The sequence below is a fragment of the Diuraphis noxia genome, unplaced genomic scaffold (assembly GCF_037042655.1).
Source record: "Diuraphis noxia isolate RWA-SAM2 unplaced genomic scaffold, SU_Dnox_SAM2 contig0002, whole genome shotgun sequence".
Taxonomy (NCBI): Eukaryota; Metazoa; Arthropoda; class Insecta; order Hemiptera; family Aphididae; genus Diuraphis; species Diuraphis noxia.
This window is the reverse complement of record NW_028301712.1, coordinates 35,055,242-35,077,560: the sequence shown is the minus strand read 5'-3', so window position 1 is coordinate 35,077,560 and position 22,319 is coordinate 35,055,242. Positions and strand designations below refer to the sequence as shown.

The window sequence follows — 22,319 nt, the reverse complement described above, 5'->3', positions numbered from 1 at the left end:
CGAGTTTGCTCTATTTTGATTGGACCGAAAAACGTAACCGTAAAAAAATTCAAATTTCATGTCCCTATATTTTTATATAAGTAATAAAATAAAGTATGACGTGTGTATAACTCGTTCAAGATTATTAGGTGTAAAACTATATTTTTATCATTTTCGATACATCTATAAATATATTTCAATTGGATTCAATTTCTTCAAAGTATCCAAACATGTCATACAAGATTCATCACGTAAAATTAAAATCCTTTCAATGCAGGTATACCTATAATATTCCGACGTTCTGACTATAGCACTATACACATCCTGCAAACTATTCGAGTAATCTCGATTTCGGGATTTTTTTTTAGAGCCGTTTTTAACAGCATGACTGTACATATTATAATTACACGAAAATATAACGTATTATCGTCATCGTCTTTATACACACTAACTGTATAATATTTTGAGACGTTCAACGATATTTATTTTCCCGGAACACGGCAGATTATAGCAGCCGCCAACCGGTATTCCGCGATGACGCAGCTTTACGTTAATATAATATTATAATTTGTAATAATGTGGTTTTATTATTGTAGGAAGTCTATACGTGGACGTCCGGTCGTGAAAATGGCGAATTTTCGCCCGTTGGTTTTTATGGTTAAAGCGCTCGCAGGCGTTACGACTTGGCGGCTATGGCGGCTATGGCGTTGCAGGCGGTGGATGGTTGTTGCATACACACGCTTGTATCGGTCGGCGGTCTTGTGTGATTTATCTCAAGGCAAACGAGTATGGAGAAAAAAAATAATAATAAAATAACAACCGATACGGTCGTGTTTGCGGGTTAGGTTAGGTTTTTTCCGTGCTCCGCGGGGATATACCTATATATTATTTATACATGCATAAAACATAATATACATCTACTTTATTATATGTGCGTGTACGCGACTGAATCCAGAGACTCGGTCGAATATAAAAATATTTATTCGTTTTTTACACGAAACACGTGAAAATGGTATGTACACAGAATACCGGTCACACCGTCGCTGCAATGGCGAGATGACTGCGAGTGAGATTAACGTCGAGGTGAACCGTCATGAGGAGCAATAATTATTAGCTCTCCCCGCGGATATACGTTCGGATGATGACGATATTCAGATATTGTTGTATGGGCCTCTCGATCGGTTTTTTCGTCTCAAAACTAACTGCAACTCCTACGCTGCGCAGTATACGTATAATTATATTAAAATATGACCGTTGCGATGAGCCATATTGTTTATGCATGTTATGGCCTGCTTGTCCGCATAGAATTTCCCCACGAGAGTGACCGCGCCGGTTTAAATTGTGGGTTTCGTCCATCGCGGTAGAGATATACCTCTCAAAGGCCCTCCTCGGCACCCTCTTCTATGATGTACATCAGAAATGCACCGCCGCCGCCGCTCGCCCCGTTCATATGCCGCGTGTGACCTATACAATGTGTGCCAAAACCGGTTTCGGTCGTCGGAATATAAAAATAAATAATAATGCACTCTCGGCCAAGGGGGGTGGACGGTGGCGGTTGTGGTGGTCGAGGTGGTGGCCGCCGTGGTGCCCGCGGCGGCGACGCGGCGTCATAGTTGCTGCGCTCGGCGGTGTGACTGACCCCGTGGCCGTCGTCCGTCGACGCCACTGCCGCATTTCTATAGGACGTGATACATAACATTATTATCATTCGTTGTTTTATTCCTCATCTCACTTCGCTGCCGTCTGCCGGTTAAGTAACGACGACGTGGTCGCTATTCGTACATAAATAATAATACAAGCATGTCCGCTGCAACTGCGGTTTTGAGTGAAAAACTCCGTTACGGTTTCGTTCACATCGTCATCATCACCACCGGCGTTGTTGTTATTTAAGACTATTCTCTGTGCGCCTACCAACCCATTCGTTTTCTTTTTTGCTCGTCGTCGGTTTCACTTATGCGCGTGATTGCAAAACGGGCGGTATTCATCGAAACCAAAATATATCATTGTTGGTGTAATTAGTCCGCGGAGATGGCATCGTTCTCGCGTCTAAATGGCTCGTTCAAAGATATTCAAAAATAAACAATAATAATATTATCTATTCAACACATATACCGATAATATGACACACGTAGATCCGCGAAAAATCTAAAGCCCATATAAGTGATAATAAATAATAAATATTGAACACGCAATACGACCACTGCTTTTTTTTTTTAAAGAAACGCGCGGAAATTGACATCATCTCTTTTACAAATTTAAGTGTTAAAGTGTCTATACAATATGCACTCTGGGACGACGGACGTTAAAACAAAAGTTTTCAAAAATGCGATGCAGAATATCTCATTTTTCACACATAAATACGTTATGCTTTTATTTATATATATAGGAATTAACGCCATTCGACTTTTTACAACAAAATTATTTACAGTTAAAACTGTTTTGACAGATCTTATGAATTAATTACGTAAAAAGCTTAAGGCCTGATATAGCCAAGAACATGATTGCTGAGTTGATCTAGCAAATGGGGTGCGTCAATAACAGTTCTCTTATTTTGTCCAAATAAAACGATACCTGGAAGGATACGTAACTATAGGCCTGTAATCATGCTAGTTTGGATGGTCAGTATGTAGACGGTAAATTGTAAAACTCAAAGATCTTGTCGCTGGATGTCACCTATAATATTATAGTATACATAAGACATAACGCCCTTATATAAGTTTATAACGCTGAAAAACTTCTGGTAAATTTCAATGAATGTTGATGTCGGCTAATAAAACCTTGTATAATAGGTATATGTGCGAAGCTCTATTTCAAGGAGATGCCGTGATTTCCGAAGCATTATTATTATATTGTTATATTGTACAAATGTTTGATAATTCAAAAGAGTTAGTAAGGATATATTATTATCCATTCTGATTATTTCGAAATATCGTGTCATTCACGCGCAATAATATATATAGTTATGTAGGTACATACGTTACGCGCTCGGAATCACGAATTCACATTGACCTTGCGTCGCATACAAATAATGTATAGTATAGAGACTATAGGGTATTGGCTTTTGTGTATAATGTTATGAATTATAATGCACATTATAGTTAATAGTTGGTGTAATTTTATATTTTCTTCTTCTTCTTCTTATTATTATTATTATACATGTGCTCATGTTCGTTTGCCCGGTTCATTAAAGCACTTGTATAATTTCAATAGCAACTATATCCACAAACATTATGGCAATACATATTATGCTCTACTGGCTACTGCTGTCTGTAAACATTACGTCAAATCGACCGTGGTAGACCCGAAACCGTAAAAGTGAAACAATTAGGCCAATGCGGATATCAATTAATTTGCACATTGCACGCTATAGTTTTACGGTATCCGACTGCATGCGTACCTAATCTTTTTCATTGAGATACTGCAACGATTGGTGTACGAACTTATAATAATGCACCAATGTATGCCGCAATGAACTGACTTATAAAATATTATGTACCTGTCACCTCCTACTTATTGATTGTTATTTTACTTTAATAAATAATAGTAAAAAAGACGTTTAATTTGCTTTACACACGCTGCACTTGTTGGAAAAATAATCAAGTCCGTGTTTTTTCACTTGTATTTGTCATGTTTACGCATTGTACGCATCCTTACCGGTTGTGTTTGCATAACTGAAATGTACATCGTATGACCTTTGAACAGATAGATCAAACAAAAATGTATATTCTCTTTTTAATAACCCTATAATATATATATAACTTCTAAGAACCAACATTATATTATATTAAACAGTGTATCCGTGTTATGCAAACAGCAGACAGTAGTTAAAATAATATGGTTAAGCGCTTGGTGTAAATATTAGTGTGGTTTACCATGTAGAACTATACATGTACAAAAAATCATTGTTAATAATATACGTACTTGAAATCTAATTAAAAGAATGGAATCGTATTGTGTTGTATACTTGTATAATGCATATAGTTATATATTACCAATTACCATAAAAATTTAACGTAAATAGGTACAGCGGATTTCATCCGTCGTTGCTTGATAATATTTAAACGTTAAATATTATTTAATAACAACTACAATACCGTGTTCCGAACAACATTCGACGTACTATTTATCGGTAAAAAAACAATTTCATTGCTATGTGTACAACACAAATTACAATATTTCCCGGAAATACTTTTACGATCCGTACAGTGTAAAAAAGTCGAGATTATAAAAACAACACTACACGGGGCAGAATTTTTTATTATCACTTATATGATTCTTATACTTCTTTATTATTCTATATATTCGATGGCGAGTAGTGGCGTGTTTAGAATTTTTTCGAGCGACGTGAGGTATTAAGCTCGAAATTTGCATTATAAATTATCATATCTATACTGCCACTACGAATTCGTTTAAATTGTTCATAGGTAATAATATTTTTATAGTAACTCATATAAAAAAATGGTTTATTTTTACCTATAAAGAGGCATACTATTATGTTTATTTTAATCCACGTCGAGCACTAAAAATATAGAACATTTTTTTATGAGAAATTCGCATACTTTTCATGGATTAACCAAACATGATTTTTCGTATCTCAAGAAATTGAAACGAAACGATAAATTAAGTTTCTTATCTCGTCCGTATTCACCCGAAACGGAATATACTTACGTGCCACAAGCAGCCGACACCTTCACCGTATGGATACTGCGGACAACCAAGTATAAGCTAATTAGCATTTCACAACTTTATCGTAGGCGTGTGTGGCAGATTATTATTGCACATTATAACCGTGTGTTGTGTAAGTATTTAAAATTATGTGATTTCGCAATCAGACTCGTGTGCGATCATTCATTATTGTTGATTATGCGCTTTACATAGAAACTGGTGCATTATTATTTGATGCATCGTGGGGTCATGGTTCACGTCATCGTCTCGTCGTCGCGGCCATGACCGGCAATCGACGAGAGTGAGTGGTCACAAATCAGGATCTTTGATCGCGCCACCGAGATCCGTAGCAGGATCTCCTTGTACCGGTTTTACGACCGCCACCGCTTACCGTATTTTTCCTTTCGCGCAAGCTCGCTTCACTTTTGGGAATCGCTCGCGCACGTCTCCACGCGTCCGTCCAAACGAACGATCGGGCGGCGGTGGTCGCCACTGATTCCCCCCCCCCCACACTGCACAACCTACTCATCCAACGACCATCCGTCCGTCGACCGTTCACCCATTCGAGCGGTAAGCGTGACGGGAAACGCCCGGCGCGCCCCTCCGTCCTACCACCACCAGCGTCGCGTCCCCGACCCCCGGACGACCGACTCTAACCGTAGCCCCCACCCAACCCCACTAACACGGTGAACGGCGATGACGTCCGACCGCTAACGACGGGCCCCGACCATGCGCGGCGGCCGGGCGGCGTGCGGTTCGCGTTACCCCGTCACGGCGTCGCCGGAGCAGTACGCGCCGTCCGTTGAGCACCGTCTGTTGGTCTGCGTGCGTGTCCGCCGTTGACGACTTGGACTACGATCTATTCGATCCGCAGTGACGCGAGTGAAAACAGTCCGTGCATGTTATATCATTATTATTGTTGTTGTTATATTTTGACGTCCGATTTTTTGCGTGCCGCTACAAGTGTTGTGTCGCCCGAATAAATCGTTCGTGTGTTGTGGTGTCGCGTTCGAGCCGCTTTCAGTGGACGGACGTGGTTAGTTATACCTACCACATAATATTAGTACAACATACATTGTAATATTATTGAGTAAATAATAATAATACGTTTATTCAGTATTTTCTCTCTCGAAATAGCACGGAATAATGTAACGCGTCGTTAAATGTTTTGTACATATTATACTGGTAATTTTCGTCAGTGTAGGTGGTTTTTAGGTGCTCGCGTTTTCCGTCCGCTCGATAACCGGATATGCGTTTCTACAGGTCATAATGTTGTGATCTGGTCTGCCCGCGTTGTCGAGGTGTTGGTTGGTGTGTGGGTCCGCGGATTTGGGTCATTTTAGCTTTTTACAATCGTTACACGAACGTCGACGACGCGTTTTTCGTGTACATATTATTATTATTAAATATTACTGTCGTAAAACAACAACAAACCCGGTCGGAAAATCGTTAACCACCCTCGCTGCACCTCGGTTACATCGTCAAGACTTCTATAACTCGTACCATATTTTGGGACGCGACGCCCCGTGTTTGACATGCTGCAGGTCATAATTATCTCTCGCGGGTGTTGTGTTCCATCGCCGCCGTGACGAAACTTCCGCCCGTGAACACAGTAGAGCTGGTGCTGACACACATCTGCAAAACAGGACGTGGAATTCGTGTCGTCATCGTCGTCGCGTTTTCGTAAACATTCGTAAACTGCCGTTACCGCGTCGTCGTTGTTTACACGTCACGGACAGCACCACCAACACCCCCTCCTCGCCATCGTCTTTAATTTCGTTTGGAGTGCGTGCCCGTCGATTCTGGTACATGATTGTACATGATGTAGATGCACCCCCTCCTATGCATCCAAAACTTATTAGGTCCGATGATTTTTCTTTACCAATATAATTATTATGTCTAATGAGAAGTATTCGTGACCAATCTGCGAGGGTGTCTACTATCATATTTTAAAATTTTCCATATACACTAGTAGTAAAAAACAAACCTCCGTTCCCAGACAAGAAGACATGAGTGTGATACTCCTTTGTCGGTAACTATTTACAGCCGTTTGAATGCGGATTTTAATCATCGTTCAATCGACAAAAAAAAAAAATCATTTCAGCTGAATTTATTAATGAGCTCTGAACGCGGGTTTTCGTTTTTTTTCGGTATCAATCGAATAGTTTTATTTTAATTTTAAAAAAAATACGTTAAATGCTTGGTTTACTGCCTTCATTTCCGAAAAAAAACCCATATCAATAAGCCCTGGTTTTATTTTAGTCACCCGTACAATATATTTTAGTGCATTTTGTTATTTATAGAGATAATTCAATTTGAATTAAACGTGTATTTGAGATTTGCGTTGTTTACTCGAATTACTCGTCGTTGGTAAAATCTTAATTGGCTCGAATACGCATGTTTTTTTTAAATTAAAAATGTACATGCCAAACAATTAGTTCGCGTCTTGCCCATTGTTAACGACGACAATATTTTTTTTCACTTTCCAGGAACGGTTCTGTTATTGTAATTTTAACGAACCAAAATAATAAATAAAAAATATGATTATAATGCATAAATCGTTATGAATGTAACGGATCGCGACCAGCGAAATGAATCGATTACGGCGCCGATATTGAAACCATAATGCCGCCCCGCTAGTGTAGATATTGTACCAATTGCAACTGACGTTTTATTATGATGCAAAAATATCTTTTTAAACTCTAATTTATTGGATTATACAACACAATTTGTTTTGTTTTTTCCTTTTGAACATACTTGAGTTTGAATATTATTTCTCCGTGTGCGTTTTATGCAATTAATCCTTTGTAATCAAAATATTTTCATTTTATTAGGTAGTTGAGTTATATCTAGTTGGATACATTTAAAGTCTTGTTGATTATGATATAGTTATTACCAGGGATGGAGTGGGAAGTAAATGGCCCAGTTTTCCATAACAATTTACAGTCCTAACCCATTTTAAACCGGGCTTTTAATCTATTAATTTTTACAAAGATGTATTTTTTCCACGAATACCGGCATTTTTCTGCACCTTATCAAATACATAATATTGCGATTACAACATTTATCATACCATATGATATATAGACAAAATAATAGTTGTTAAAATTATTACCATTTTATCAATATATGTTTATTAACAAAATAAAAATCATAATATGACAAATTAAAGTTTCTCAACCATTGCTATAATATTAAATAAATAATTATTAAATAGTTATTACCTACTGTAGTTTAATAATAACATACTTAAATAAACGGATTGTGAGCTGGGGTTTGGTTAAGTCAGGTTAAGTAGAAAATATGTGCTTAAATAATAATAGTAATGTGATAAAAATATGTACCATCGAGGACTTGGGATTTAACAAAAATAATGCTAGAGTAATGACTCATTACTAATGAGGATGCTACACCCGCATGTGTTATATCTGTCTTACAAATTTACAACTTTTCAAAAACTGTTTTGCTCGGAGCAATCACCGTTTTTATTTTTTTTTATAGCACTAACAATTTTTTTTAGCCATTTAATGAAAAAATCTAATGTTCTCAAACAGATAACATGCGTTTATGTTATCCAAATAAAACGCTACGACATAGATATAGTTCTTCCTTATATGTTATGGAATTTTAGTAATTCCACTATATATATATTTACTTTATGGAGTATAGTAAGTTGTCCCGTTCAAATCAGTTTTTGCTTTGTTGTATATTTGTAAGACGGAGACAACACGTCATGCGGGTGTAGCATCATCTTTAAAATATGTTAATGTTTACATTTTTACAGATTTATTATTGCTTAAAATGTATATTTATTATATTTCGATAATTATTATTTTATGTTACTCCCGAGGTTACGCCACTGCATAAATTACTAAGTAAGTTTAAAGTTATACCTACGTGTGATTTCAAATGACATCTGGTTTGTTTGAAATGAAGCACTAAGCACAGATTTTGAATAACTAATTATATTAAAAACCACATAATAAAACAATCAGTAAGCTTCTTTAGTTATCTAACTAATGCAAGCGGTCCAATACAATAGAGACTGAATAGTGAATAATTGCCCTAACAGACGCAAACTTCAATGTGGTCATCTCCACGATGCTTAAAATCAGTAATTCTACTTAATTTGTTATTGTAAAAACGAACAATAAAACAAAATAACGTATTTGTTAAATATTATAAAATTATCTTTCTATGATTATTATCCATTACATTTTAAAATCCAGCTGGTAATCACGACACTGCGTAATCATTGCTTGTTAATATGTGATATTATACAAACACTAAAATTGTAGATTTATGTAGGTATAATACCTATATAAGTTCAATCAATTTGAGTCTGAAAAACTTTTTAATAATAATAAAAAAGAATATAAGTATTAGATTTATTATTATTATTATTATTATCGCACGCTTTGGCGATAGACAAAATTCCACAGTCACCATAACGCGTCCATTTTTTTTTTAAATTACATAATATTTTTCATGAGTAATAAAGAAAAAAATTTAAATTCCATTTTCTAAATTCTACTCTACATTTTTGTTGGCAGGTCTGGAAACAGTCACAGTAGCAATAACATTGTGACAAGCAGCCGTGTCACGTGTAAATATATAAAGTGCCTGGTGTATCGTGAAGTGTCGTATCGATTTTTATAATTATAGTAAAAAAAGTGGTGTTTTTGCGTCGGTGTGTGTGCGGTACGCGTCTCGACGAAGACGACGACGAAAAGAGTGCGCGGCGTGTGTGTAGGCTTGCGGGACATGCACCAACGTGGCGACGTTCAAACAGAATACGGTCACGACGAGCAGGCCACCATCGCGAGGTGGTGCGCGTAGCGGCCGAACCGCGGTGGTGATCAGCACGCCGTGCCGGGCCGCAGCAGTCCATGCGTGATAACGTGCAACCTGCACGCGGCTGCAATGATGGACCAGAAATGTGACGGCGGCGGTGGTGGTGTCGTTGCTGCCGCCGCCGGTATCGGTGGCGGCGGTGTCGGCGGACTCATGTCGTACAACCGTGGCCGTGGCGGCACCGAGGTCATCATCAAACCCCGTAGTCCCGCCGTGGTGCAGGTGGCCACTGGTGGCGGTTACCACGGCCTGCCGACGGCCAACGACGCGGTCATCGTGCGCAGCCCGCCTGGCGGCCACTTGCCCGGGCCGCAGCAGCAAGTTCCCCCGTCCCGCAACGGTTGTTCCACCCTGTTCAGCGATATCGCTGGCGTCAAACGACTTAGGCCCGACGATTGGTTGGCCGTAAACTCGCCACCCGCCTCGTCGCCCGGCACGTCACACATATCCTACTCGGTCATATCGAACGGTAGTGGCGGCGGCGGCGGCGGTGGTTACAACTCGTCTCCAATGTCGACCAACAGTTACGACCCGTACAGTCCGATGAGTGGCAAAATCGGTGAGTGCTTCAACACAATTTTTTTAAAAATTATTTTTAAGTTTATAGAGACCTATTATAATATTATTATGTCGAGTAGCACACTAGCACGTCTCCAACGTCTCTTAGTCCACCCAACCCTCGACTCACATACACCTTAACACTGTGGCGAGTTGTCTGTAATCGTGCCAAATTTAAATCTATCGTATTTCAGCATCTCTTGTTGGGTGATACCCTAGTACTTCCCTTTATGGATATATCTTGTGGAAGGATATTGTAAAAATAAAATAACAGTCCTATAAATTTATTTTTATGACTTTTCGTCAAAAAAATTCTCCTATTTTGGTCGAGTCGAACGTTTTCGTAGCTATAGCGATAAAGTTTTTCTCAAGTCGTCACAGTTTTTCGACGTGCGGCCTATTAAGTTCGATTTGTGTAATTATACAATATAAATATTAAATATTATGTGTGCGTCCGTATTTACTTGGCCTAGTTAGCAAATCAAACACTCGAAACGTCGCGGTTGCCGGTCTACTATTATTATTACTATTATATGTTTTTATAATTGCAATAATATCGTATGGTCGGCAAATAATACGCGAGGAGAAAAACAAACCGAATGACCACATTGTACCTACCTGTTAAGAAATAAAAAAACGAAAAGCCTTGTGATTATTATTTGGTAGGTGTTCCTGGACATAACGTCTTGATACGATTTTCGCTTTTTATTGCCGGCGTCGATATTTTCACGAAAATTATTATAGTAATCGTTTTTTATACATGCGGCTTGGATATGAATAATAACAAAAAAAAAATGAAAAAATGAACTTGTTACTCGTTGAATTGGCCACGCGAGTTATACACTCAACTGTAGGTATATACGTTTGTTGTATATCTCCGACTATACTTATATATCATATTATGTACACGTACAATTTAACGACCTTGGTGGAACTATAGGAATATTCACGTCGTCGATTGCGTAATAACCGAACGTTTATGTGTGTATAAATGCAGCAAGAAATATCAATTATCTCTATGTAATAATAATAAAAAACTTATAAACGATTAATTTGTGTACTATATATACGCACATACCTAATATTGTATTATTATTGTACGTGCTGTATATGTTATATTATAATACATATTATATATAGACATATATATATATATATATATATATATTAAATACATATTATATTATTATAATATACGATGCGCACACTCAACAGGGTATCAATCACGTAATTGGGTTACGGAAATTTATTCAAAGTTCGACGGTTGACCTCTACGGACCTCTGGGTGCCAAAATGTTTATTTTTTATTTTTACTATTACAAAAGAAAACATTACTTCGCTATAAATGGTGAAAGAATAAAGTAATATTGGGAGCTATTATACATAGTCGTTGTCGTCGCTGTTCCCGTTGACATCGCTGCCGTTTTGATGACGTGAAGGTGGGGATTATTAATTTTGGGATAGACCTTGTATGTTTACGCTCTACACAGCATATATTATACATATATCTATACACCACACTCCCGCGGACTGATACGAAAACAAATATGTAGGTCATTGAGCCTCGCGTGTCTGTATATCTCTTTTTTTCCCCTCCACTCTGCTGCAATCTCTCACCGACCCTCAATTTTATATATATATATACTTCACTCGTTTTTCGAGCCACCGGTACAATATATATTTTTTAGTTGTGGTCTTTAATTTTTCTCTAAAATAAAAATTATAAACATAATATTAGTAACCGCCTTCGAGACACAAAATAAAAACCGCTTAAAACAACACCGGTAAAAATAAAAATAAATAATAAATAATTTCAAACCCAGAAAGGGGAATATATTACATTATTATATATATAGCGAGTTCGTCGCCTGCTGGTGCGTTTTCTTTTATTCTCTCGCGTCCCATCATCATCAGATAATGATAATAGTAATAATACTAAAGCATATTTCGAACGTAAAAAATACCTAACGGTACCTACAATAACGACTATATACTCTGTAGTTTTCTTCTTCGCATCCGTTGCGGTGTGTAGCAGTGTGCTCGTCGGAGAACAATATCGCCCTTGGGTAGCTTAATCTTAGGCGGCCGCGGAACGGTGGTACATTAATATTATAATATAATAATGTTATGTACGAGGGAAAAAGAGAGAAGGCCTTTCTCTTTGTCCAAATATCGTAAAAGAACGTTTCATGTATAGACCGTCTGCTGTGACAATCACAATCTTACCCGTTGTATGTTATAACGGATCAGTCGGATCACTGCAGCGAACTTTTTATCAATTTTTAATTATTTAACATATCGTGTGCCCGATGAGTGTAAAACACTCGACGTTATTGGCTCATTATATTATATTTATTACTACTATGTTAATCTGTATATACTAATGATTTACGCTCATTTTTTTTTTTATCCACGACAATAACTTCTTGACCTTGCAAACTACGGTGGAGGGTTAAAACGCTCGACCGATAAAAATAAGTAGGCCAAACTTATACGAGAAATACAATTTTCCGTGGTGTCCATGATAATATAAACGCGATCGTAGAATATAATATTACTATACCGCATGGTATGTACTATGTACACAAACGAATATACATGACTGTAATATTTCTTTCGAAAGACGTCGAAAATTGTTACACGTTATTACACACCTTAGAAGTGTAATGATAATGAATAATGATATACAATAGGTAACGTTTTTATTTTATTTGTGGTTAGATAGCTATACAACAAGGTGACTGTTAGGCTACCTACATATTAGTGTATTGTATAGTGTTTTTCTCCTGTTAAAACCAAATTAATTAAATCGACGGTTACTTTAAACTAAAAATCGCATCCGAGCGTATACGTACACTTCTAATTGAGCGTGTTTTTGAAAGTTAATGATAAAATAGTTGAATTATCTTTAATTGAACGCACGTTCCGTCTGTGAGATAGAATAACTCAAATGCGGGTTGATGTGGTCTGTTTTTTATATTGTGTTTGTTATGTACATGCTACCCGTATGTGCATGACACATTAATTGGTTGAATTTTTACAGTTTATAACGTTGTATGTTATAACATATTATGGCCCCTCACACATGACCTTCGTTGTATTAAAATTCATAATAATATTCTTTTTCATTTCTTTTCGGCGTTCCATCCCCTCTGACGTATGCGTGCGTTAGCATATAGCTATGTGGGCGTCTGATCGTTCAAAGGGTTGTGCAAGTCAAGGACTTTCAATTCCAAACGGTCTGATCGTGACACGACGATAATATTATTGTTGTTTTTGTTAGGTTGTTTAGTGATAATTATTTATATCATTATAAAGGGAAATCGACGAGGATTTTATGAATCAAAGGAACGCGCGGTGGATGGACCGAAACGAAGCGATGACTATAATAATTGGACCAAGGTCATCGGGCGATGTATTATTTTCTTTGCGCGTCGATGATTTCAGGAAACGCACGTTATCGAAAGGGATTGTGGAAATCAGTTTTACAAGTTATACATCGTAGTGATGTACCTTATATAAGTTACATTATTTTTTTTTTATGTATATGTATGACCTAATACGTATCAGAGCATCGTAACGTTGGACGTCGGTAGATAAATCACTTTTTTCTCCCGACGATGACGAATACAATACACGGCCGTCCTGTATTGTCACCCGGTAATGAACCGTGTGTGCTCGAAAGAAAAAAACTAAACGTTTAACACATACAACGACTACGGCTAACGAACGACGGAGCGTACGGGTTAGATAACTGCAGTGGCCGATGGACGTGACTACTTTTTTAAGAGTTTACAAAATAGTGAAACGTCGTCGGTTTGGGGATATTATTATACACCGCGAGCCGGTGTACTATATAAGTAGGTCATTTTAAGCTTAATATATTATATTATTATTATTATAGAAAGGGAACCGACATTTGACCTATACCCCGGAGCTGGTTAAGCAGTCGGATTTTTCGTCGTCGTCTACGAGTATACGCATACACACGTGTGGCTGAATTTTTTCTCTGTCATCATTGTACAGTATTAAATTTGCTGGAAATAATCAAAGTGAAATCTGGGTTTTTTTTATCCGTACGGCAATAGAGTTTATTTAATATTATTGTTATTATTGTCATTACTACTGATATCCGGTCCGCTATCGACTTTTTTTTGTATTCAACGATTGATATAAAAAGTATTTATCAGATTTTGTATATCATATTTAATACATACTCGTATCATAACGAGAGTTTTTTTTCATTTGTGATTGATTAGACTTTGGTCTAACTGATCCATGTGAATAGTAATTCGAATGGTCGGTAACTGTATAATAATAATATACTGTTTACTGTTTGGAAAGTTCTACTTCTAACCGATTTTCTTACTGCATAAAAATAAATTTTAATTTTAAACGCGATCGACTAACCAATTATAATCGCTCACTATATATACTTACCGACTTAAGCATATTTAAACAACTTGTACGTCTATCCGTTGAGCGTTTTAAATAAATAAGTCTTGTACTATTATAATAATATTATTATACAAATGCGTTTAGTACTCAATTTGCTTCGCTGCATGCACACATATTTTCATATTATACATAATATTATGCTCGTCCGTCTATTATAGAGCGGGTCCGGCGTTTTCTAAAATTAAAATTTCTACGACCCGACTAAAAATACACACACACGTCGTACTCGTACGTGCCGAGCGGATGGTAGGTTCCAGTCTACCGGTACTATCGTGTTATGGTGTTGTGGTGAGGGGGAAATGCAATCGTGAGAGGGAGAGATGAATCTTTCACTTTTCGAATGGGGACACGGCGGCACCGAAACCAACAGTCGCCGCGTCGGTAATGGCGTGAATTGCGTTTTTAATACTTTCACTATATATATAATAATATAAAATAATATAATAATATACGAGTTTCAATAACGTCGCTAGTCTGTTAAAATAATAATATATACTCGCCATCGTATACGTATAGCGCGTGATTGATACGCGTGCCCATCAAAAGCACTAGTGGAATAGTGGAATGGATTTACGAAAAATAAAAATTAAACAGTTTAGGTTACCGTTATGGTCATTTTTAAATATTTACAAGTTACTTGTAACTTGCTTGAAATATTAAAATATCATTAAAAATCGAACTCACAGACGCAGTTTACGTTCTTTACTTACTGTATGATAATTAGTCAATTCATTAAATTTCTAAAGCTGATAATGCAATGCTGATGCTGTTAAATTCAAATTTGCCATGTTACGCTTCGGTCAGAGAGAGAAAATAAAATATATATATTTATTAGGATTGCAGGGCAATATAGAATAATATTGTGCGCTACAAATGAATCGTTTGGTAACGGGTCCTGGTGTAGAGAGTTTTTAATTTTGTTTTTTTTTCATCAACCGTTTGTTGCGTGCAGCGTGCGTACATAAAACGATAATAAATCATCGATTTTTTGTATTAATTAATTTTGTTCATAATTGTGGCACAGACGAACAATGTGCCGTGTTACATATCGATATCGCCGTCGTTGTGTTTCGTTTGTCCGCGTAAATCTGTCTGTAATCTTCGTTCGATTAAAAAAATAAGAATCTCGACGAGATTATGCGTTTTGTTATTTTCACTGGTACTGGTTTGTTCATATACTACAATATCATTATGTATGTGGCATAAACTGTAACGCCAACGAACGAACAAAAGAGAAATTAAATTCGGGAATCAATTGTTTTTTTTTTTTTATTGATTTCTCGTCTACATTTTAGTTTTTCACGTCAGTGTATTTTTTATTCGACTAAAACAATCCAAAGCGTCACTACAGTTTTGGATCATTATGGTTGCAAGTTGAACCGAATCAAGCGTAAATCATTAAATTAAAAAAAAAATTAAAATCGTTCAAGCCCCTAATTAGTTTAACATTACATGTTATTAATGTGTTATTCACATTTTGTTAGTACTCCATTATGATGGAAGTACTAAGTAATAAAGTATATTATCCGTGAGGAAGTTGTTTAAGCTAGGTTGTTATTGTAAATTTCGAAAAAAAAAAACAAAATATGTTTTAAATAATGTTATTTTTAATGTGTCTATACCATAAAGTAATAATATTATGTACGCTTATAAAATTGTATGTAATTATATTAACTAAACAAATTTACAATCTGTACTCATTTATACAATAAAAAATAAACAAATACAATGTATGTCATATAAATATGATGTTATAAATTTAGTAGATTGAGAAGAGTTTGGTTTTAATGTATACCCACTTGTATAGTTGTATTTCACCAATAATCGTTTAAAAAGCGGAACTTAATGTATTGAGAGTTTAATTTTTCAAGTCTTTTTTTTTATAGCGGTTGCTATATATTACAGATTTCCAACAACGATGTAAGAAAACACTTCGTACCTTGGATTTCAACCATAGTAAAATTATGCTACGCGTTTTGCGGCTAAGGTCGTTTTATCATCCGATCAAATGCTTTATAAATATTATGGAAAGCAAAATTCATTATTAGTTACTACCTACCATAACACGCGTGTATCGGCCGTTATCCCACGATCCATCGAAATTCTTTTACATAGTCTATAGACGCGTACACCATTAATTTTCCTTAATAACTAGGTATTATCCGGTACCCAACCCTTCCCAGTCCCTATAGGTACCTAATTAAGTATATACAATATATTTACCAGCATAATAAATAATAATAATATTCGATTGTAATAATAATAATCAAACGCCTTTAACCACGTTTCAAACTTTTAAAAAATGAAATAATTTAATGTTAAACGCGTGGCGATTAGGTTAGGATTCATCTACATAATTTTATTTTGGTTATCTAGTACTATTATATAGACTTAATTGTTGTTAGTCAAATTGTATGTCGGATACTCGGATAAAACACATCAGAAAACTTATGTACACGAGACCCCCGGTTTAGATTCAGACACTCCCACACAATAATTATCTAAACCAACGTTTGTTTACTAAGTATATGGTATATAATATTAGTGGTCGCCGTACTCGTCACACACGCACGTGTTTGATAGAAAAAAAAAATGATACGTTTTGTAATAAGTCAATGTTTTTGCTTTACGGATTTTGAAAAATAGATTGTGTATTGAATCTGAGAGAATCTCCCTGCACCTTCATAACAATTGTAACAAATTATTTGGTAAAAATAAGTATCGTCGTTCGTCGTTGTAACGGATAACGGTGATGTTATTGTTGTTTTTGTCGTCTGTTGTTGACGTTTAGATTTTCGTTGTTTTGAATAGTTCCGGTGAGCTCTAGTTCGCTATCTAGCGGATGGATGAAGTCGTTCGGTTTGTGCTCATCCGACAGATGGCGCCGGACGTTATGCCTGGTCTGTCGCAACGACACTGTAACTCATCAGTCTTCAACGGAATTTTGAATTGCCGTATTTATTTATAATTTTTTTTATAATATTAATTACAGGTACCTCTTCATGGACTAAATTAATCGATACGTAAAGGTCGAGAAGACCAGTCGTTAAATTTTGGACATTACATAAAAATTGTATTACATTGTTAAAATTTTGGAGTACTCACCGTCGAGTTTGTTTAAAATTGTAATTTTAGCAATACAATTATTGAAAGAAATATCGTTCGTTGCGATCTTTTTTGGTATTACTTACTTAGTAATTTACTAATCTGGAGATAGAAGAGTGTGGACTGCGAAGTGTTATATATGCGATCCAATCATTTGTAAACCGTTATCAATAATATTGAAATAATCACAATTTCGAGGAATAACGTTATATTATTATTAATTAATAAACATATCCGTCAATAAATGTTTTTAATTCTGATTGGGATTAGGTGGGTTTTACGCGGGCATTCAAGTTCCCCCAGTTGCACTCCACCATAGTACCCAGTGGCGTATTTTGGGTGATTTCTCGGGGGGTGTCAACATTTATTGAACCTCAAAAACAAAATTTTTACTATTATTTACTAATGTAAAAAGACATTGAATTAATTTTAAACAAATTAATATGTTAGGAATTGACAAGAAGTTTTACATTTGATAAAAATAGTATACTATAAAATAAGTGACAACACTAATGTCCAATATATTAGGACTTTTTTTTAAATATCGGGGGGTGTCAAGACATGGAGGACACCCCCCCCCCCCCAAAAAAAAATACGCCTCAGCTATAATCGTACAAAATTTAATATACAATATAACGACCGTGTGGCACGATAAACATAAACGACAGCGGGCGAAAATATCCTATTCCACCCCCATTGCTATATTATGTATGCGTAAGCTCGCCTGAACTATAGGTACTGACTACCTATATATTATATGTGCATGTGTTTTTTTTTTTTGTAAACGATTTATTATTTTCAACGACCCGGCCCAAAGGTCAGTAATATGTTTACGATTAAACGCACCCGTCCCCCCTACCCCTTATCCCGTACATCAACACCGACGTTCTCGCGCATACCCATTGTAGGTCAGCAGCAGCTGCCTGCCAACTCCACCACGTTTCCCGCATTGTATAATATAATATAATATATAATATCATTACTATTATTACTATTATTATTATTATTTCGTTTTCATTGTCGTTGTAACGTAACCGTGTACCTATATCATTGCTGTGTAGCGCATTACAATAATGGTAATACGCTCCGCCCGACGACGTTTGTCGTCGTAGTCTATAAATGGTTAAGTTTTTTCCTCTCCTATATAGCGATAGGTACCTACCGCTGGCGTCGCATTTATAATATTTATACACATACATGAAAATATTGTATTATCATATGTCTCGTACGTGTACGTTGCTCCTGTCTTATTATACGATTTATATAGGTATAAAATAATATACTTGCTATATATACTCTGTAGCTTGCAGTCTGTACGTTCGGCCTATTAGATTGCGTTCGGTCGATTATACCACCGGCTATGCAGTATCTAAAATTATTACACGCGCCGCCTTATTTTCGATGGTATTATATTATTTAAAAAGCCATGTTCCTACCCACCGCTTCGTGAATTACAATAGTGGCAATATACACAATATATGTCGGTTTGGGCCGAGTCCAATCAACCTGTCAACCCGTGACAACCGAAACTGATTTTTTTCCGTTCTGACGAAATTCCCCTGCTTTATCCGCCACCACAGACTGCAGTAGACATGAAATTATCACCTCCACCAGTCCACCATTACCATCACCGTCGTCATCATCACGGTTATATAAATTATTATGTGTGAGTACACACACGACGACATTGATTTTCTATCGTATCGTTTATTTTTTCCCGATCATTTTCCCGGTCTCAGTTTTTTGGAGGTTTTTTTGTGATGCCAACTCAAGGACATTTTTTTCACGGTGAAAAATCGACCATCATCGTTTATACTGTGCCCCACGGATCCACTCTCAGGCATACAAACAGCTGCATCGATCATCGACAGTCGACCGTCAGTATAATGTTAATACTTATTATATACACACGTATACGTCATATAATACAGTACTTTAGTGTATATTTTTTTAAAAACTATAGAGCGTTCCTCACGTCCTAATAAACGTGCAAGTGTTATTGTGCAGCAGTGCTCGCATCGTGTGTGGGGAGATCCGGGACAATAATATATTACGCCAACGTCAACCGACAATAAAATATGTATACGTAAATAATTATTAACTCATGCGCGTACCTATATCTGTGTACCGAATAATACAAATGAAAAAGTGTTATCGAGGTGGTTAGTTAATAACGCTCTTACAATGCGTATTGTTTTTCTGGTTTTCGGTCGGACCGACCCACGACAATCGTTAGGTACACATCATAAGCACATAATATTATACATCGCGCGGGCGATATTATGATATTGCAATTGCAGCGGTGTTTACTGGCCGTGACGGTCGATGCTTCAATAGCAGCCGTGTGAAATGGCGGTCAATAGACAATGAAGGTAGAAGAGTGTACGGAACAAATGACCGAATAATAAAAGAGGAGAGAAAAAAATGAAAAAAACCTGAGAGGAGAGTCGAAAGACGAACGTAATAGTGACCGCAAAAAGCTCTGATCAACGACGAAATAACAGCCAACAGCGCTGTGGTCATTCGCATATTATTATTATCATTATACGCGTTGTGATCCGTCGGGAATCACGGAGCGTTTGATAATATACCTGCAGCATGGCCTAATAATGCGTAATAATATTTTTCCGTTTAGTCATCGCCGCCTCACTCTCTACACAAGATATTTATTATGTAGGCATATATGTGTCCTGCAATATGTTTACGCGTTGTTATTATTATCGCGTGAGCGGTTGTCCTTGGAATGGACACGCGCTTGTTCGGGGTGTGTGTGTTATGAACATATTATTTATTATTATTATGATTTTGTGCTGATCTCTGGCCGAGACGCGTAGTATTTTAACGCGTCGGTGATTTAAACGTCGTCGGTGTATGCACACAGCATACTAGCTACAGCTGCAGCCGTTGGTACATATTTTGAATATCTGACGTAACCAGGTAACCCGCGTGACCCGATTAATAACTGTGGCGATTTGCGTTCGACGACTTCGGAGCGAGAGAGATGTCGTCATGCTTTGCTCGACGAACAGTATTCGGCACGTGCGAAGTTCGTCTTCGATATTATAACAATATGATACCATCACCTATACCAGCTGTACTACCAGCCATGTATAACGTCGAACGGTGCAACAGGTCGGACGAAAAGTTTATCCGGAGGCGGGCGGACAAATACCTCCGGTCGTCTGTGCATGCGTCGTTTCTTTAGACACAATAAACACAATAATAGTATAATATTTCAGTTTCTCGCGACCAAACACACGCGCTGCACAATGACGCCGAGGCCCAGAGGCACAAACACCGCACATTGTTGAGACGCTTCAGTCGTACAATATAATAATATCATTACAGCGTTTCGTTCGTTCGGTAAGACCGACGTGGACCAACAATATGCGCGTGCGACGTAAGGATGTAATATGATGTAAAAAAAAAAATTGTTTTCGACAAATTTTAATGAATAATAAAATATAATAGTAATTGCATAGGTATACCTTAACGGTCGTGGAAGTGGGCATATGCTGCAATTTCGTGAAGGTTATCGCGTTCGGATGTGACGCCGAGAGAGAACGTTTGTCGTCGTCGATTTTTGGCGGAGGCCGAGAAAAGATTTGAACGCATAAAAAACTCCACGTTATCGATCGAAATATCTCGTGTTATAACAATGCCAGCGGGAGTTGAGCGTATATTATATTATTGTTATTATTACGACGTTAACGCATCCGTGACAAGCAAACTGAAAAAAAAAATTATGGCGGCTGTGCAAAAACCTATCGACGCTTGTGAAACGTTGCCAATGAATAATATATGTGCATACTTGTGAGTTCGAAATAAGAAAAACGAATCTCATTTTAAATCGGTCGAACTGAGATCCACTGCAGAATATCTAAGTCCTCCCTCAGAGGAAAACGAGCCCGAATTACCTATAATACTTGGTTCAATGTTCGGTATTTGTTTAAATTCGATGGATAGGCGATAAAGCATTAAAATCCGACGGTCGTGATTATACCCGGAAAATTAATTGCCTGCCTGTGCATTATGCTTTTTTATTGTGCAAATTTATTGTCACTTTAATAAGTTTTTTTTTATCTTCGTTCGATCGCAATCCGTTCGAATTTTTGTAGCGTGGGTGTTTTATCAACAACACGATTGTTGCAATATACTTAGTTTTCCTTCATATATATATATATATATATATATATATATATATTTATATCGATTTCAAGTTGTAGTATAGGGGTGTTCACGAAAACACTCATATACTTAATTCGTTTTTACAGTCAGTGAAAAAATCATAAAAGCTGAGGAAAAAGCGTAATTGTTATTTTTTCATGTCCTATATAGCTTTTAAAAGTGTATAATTAGAAACAATTATAACAATTTGGGAAATTTTTCATGCAAGATTGAAACTTTTATCATCATCCAGTGGGCAACTTGATTATTAACAAAGGGAAACATCGGAAACGTCATGTATGAATGAGATTGTTGTAAATGACAGCGCGACCGCTGTTGTGTTGCCTATATTTGTGTTTTTAGGCGCGTTCTCTGATTTTCTTGGCTTGAATTACTTGACTGATGCCTGAATAACGTTTTAAGATCTAGGATAAAAACCATAATAGGTATTGTATTCCGTTCTATTATGATTTTATTTTGATCCTACTTTTTGACACACTATAGGTACGATATAATTGCTTTTAATTTTTTAA

General features: G+C 36.7%; 1 protein-coding gene across 5 annotated transcripts in view; it reads left to right on the top strand.

Moving 5' to 3' along the window:
* The window catches only part of LOC107170189 (ecdysone receptor-like), a 105,732-nt gene that overhangs the window by 58,908 nt on the left and 24,505 nt on the right, over window positions 1-22,319 (top strand). The window contains exons 1-2 of one of the 5 annotated variants that reach the window (XM_015520249.2): window positions 5,427-5,680; window positions 9,198-10,057. In XM_015520249.2, the coding sequence (XP_015375735.1) occupies window positions 9,568-10,057 (490 nt within the window). In that variant the 5' untranslated portion in view covers window positions 5,427-5,680; window positions 9,198-9,567. Of the gene's footprint in view, window positions 1-5,426; window positions 5,681-5,702; window positions 5,722-6,488; window positions 6,507-9,197; window positions 10,058-22,319 lie in introns of those variants that run through there. The other 4 variants (XM_089218984.1, XM_015520250.2, XM_015520251.2 and 1 more) reach the window with 4 other exon arrangements.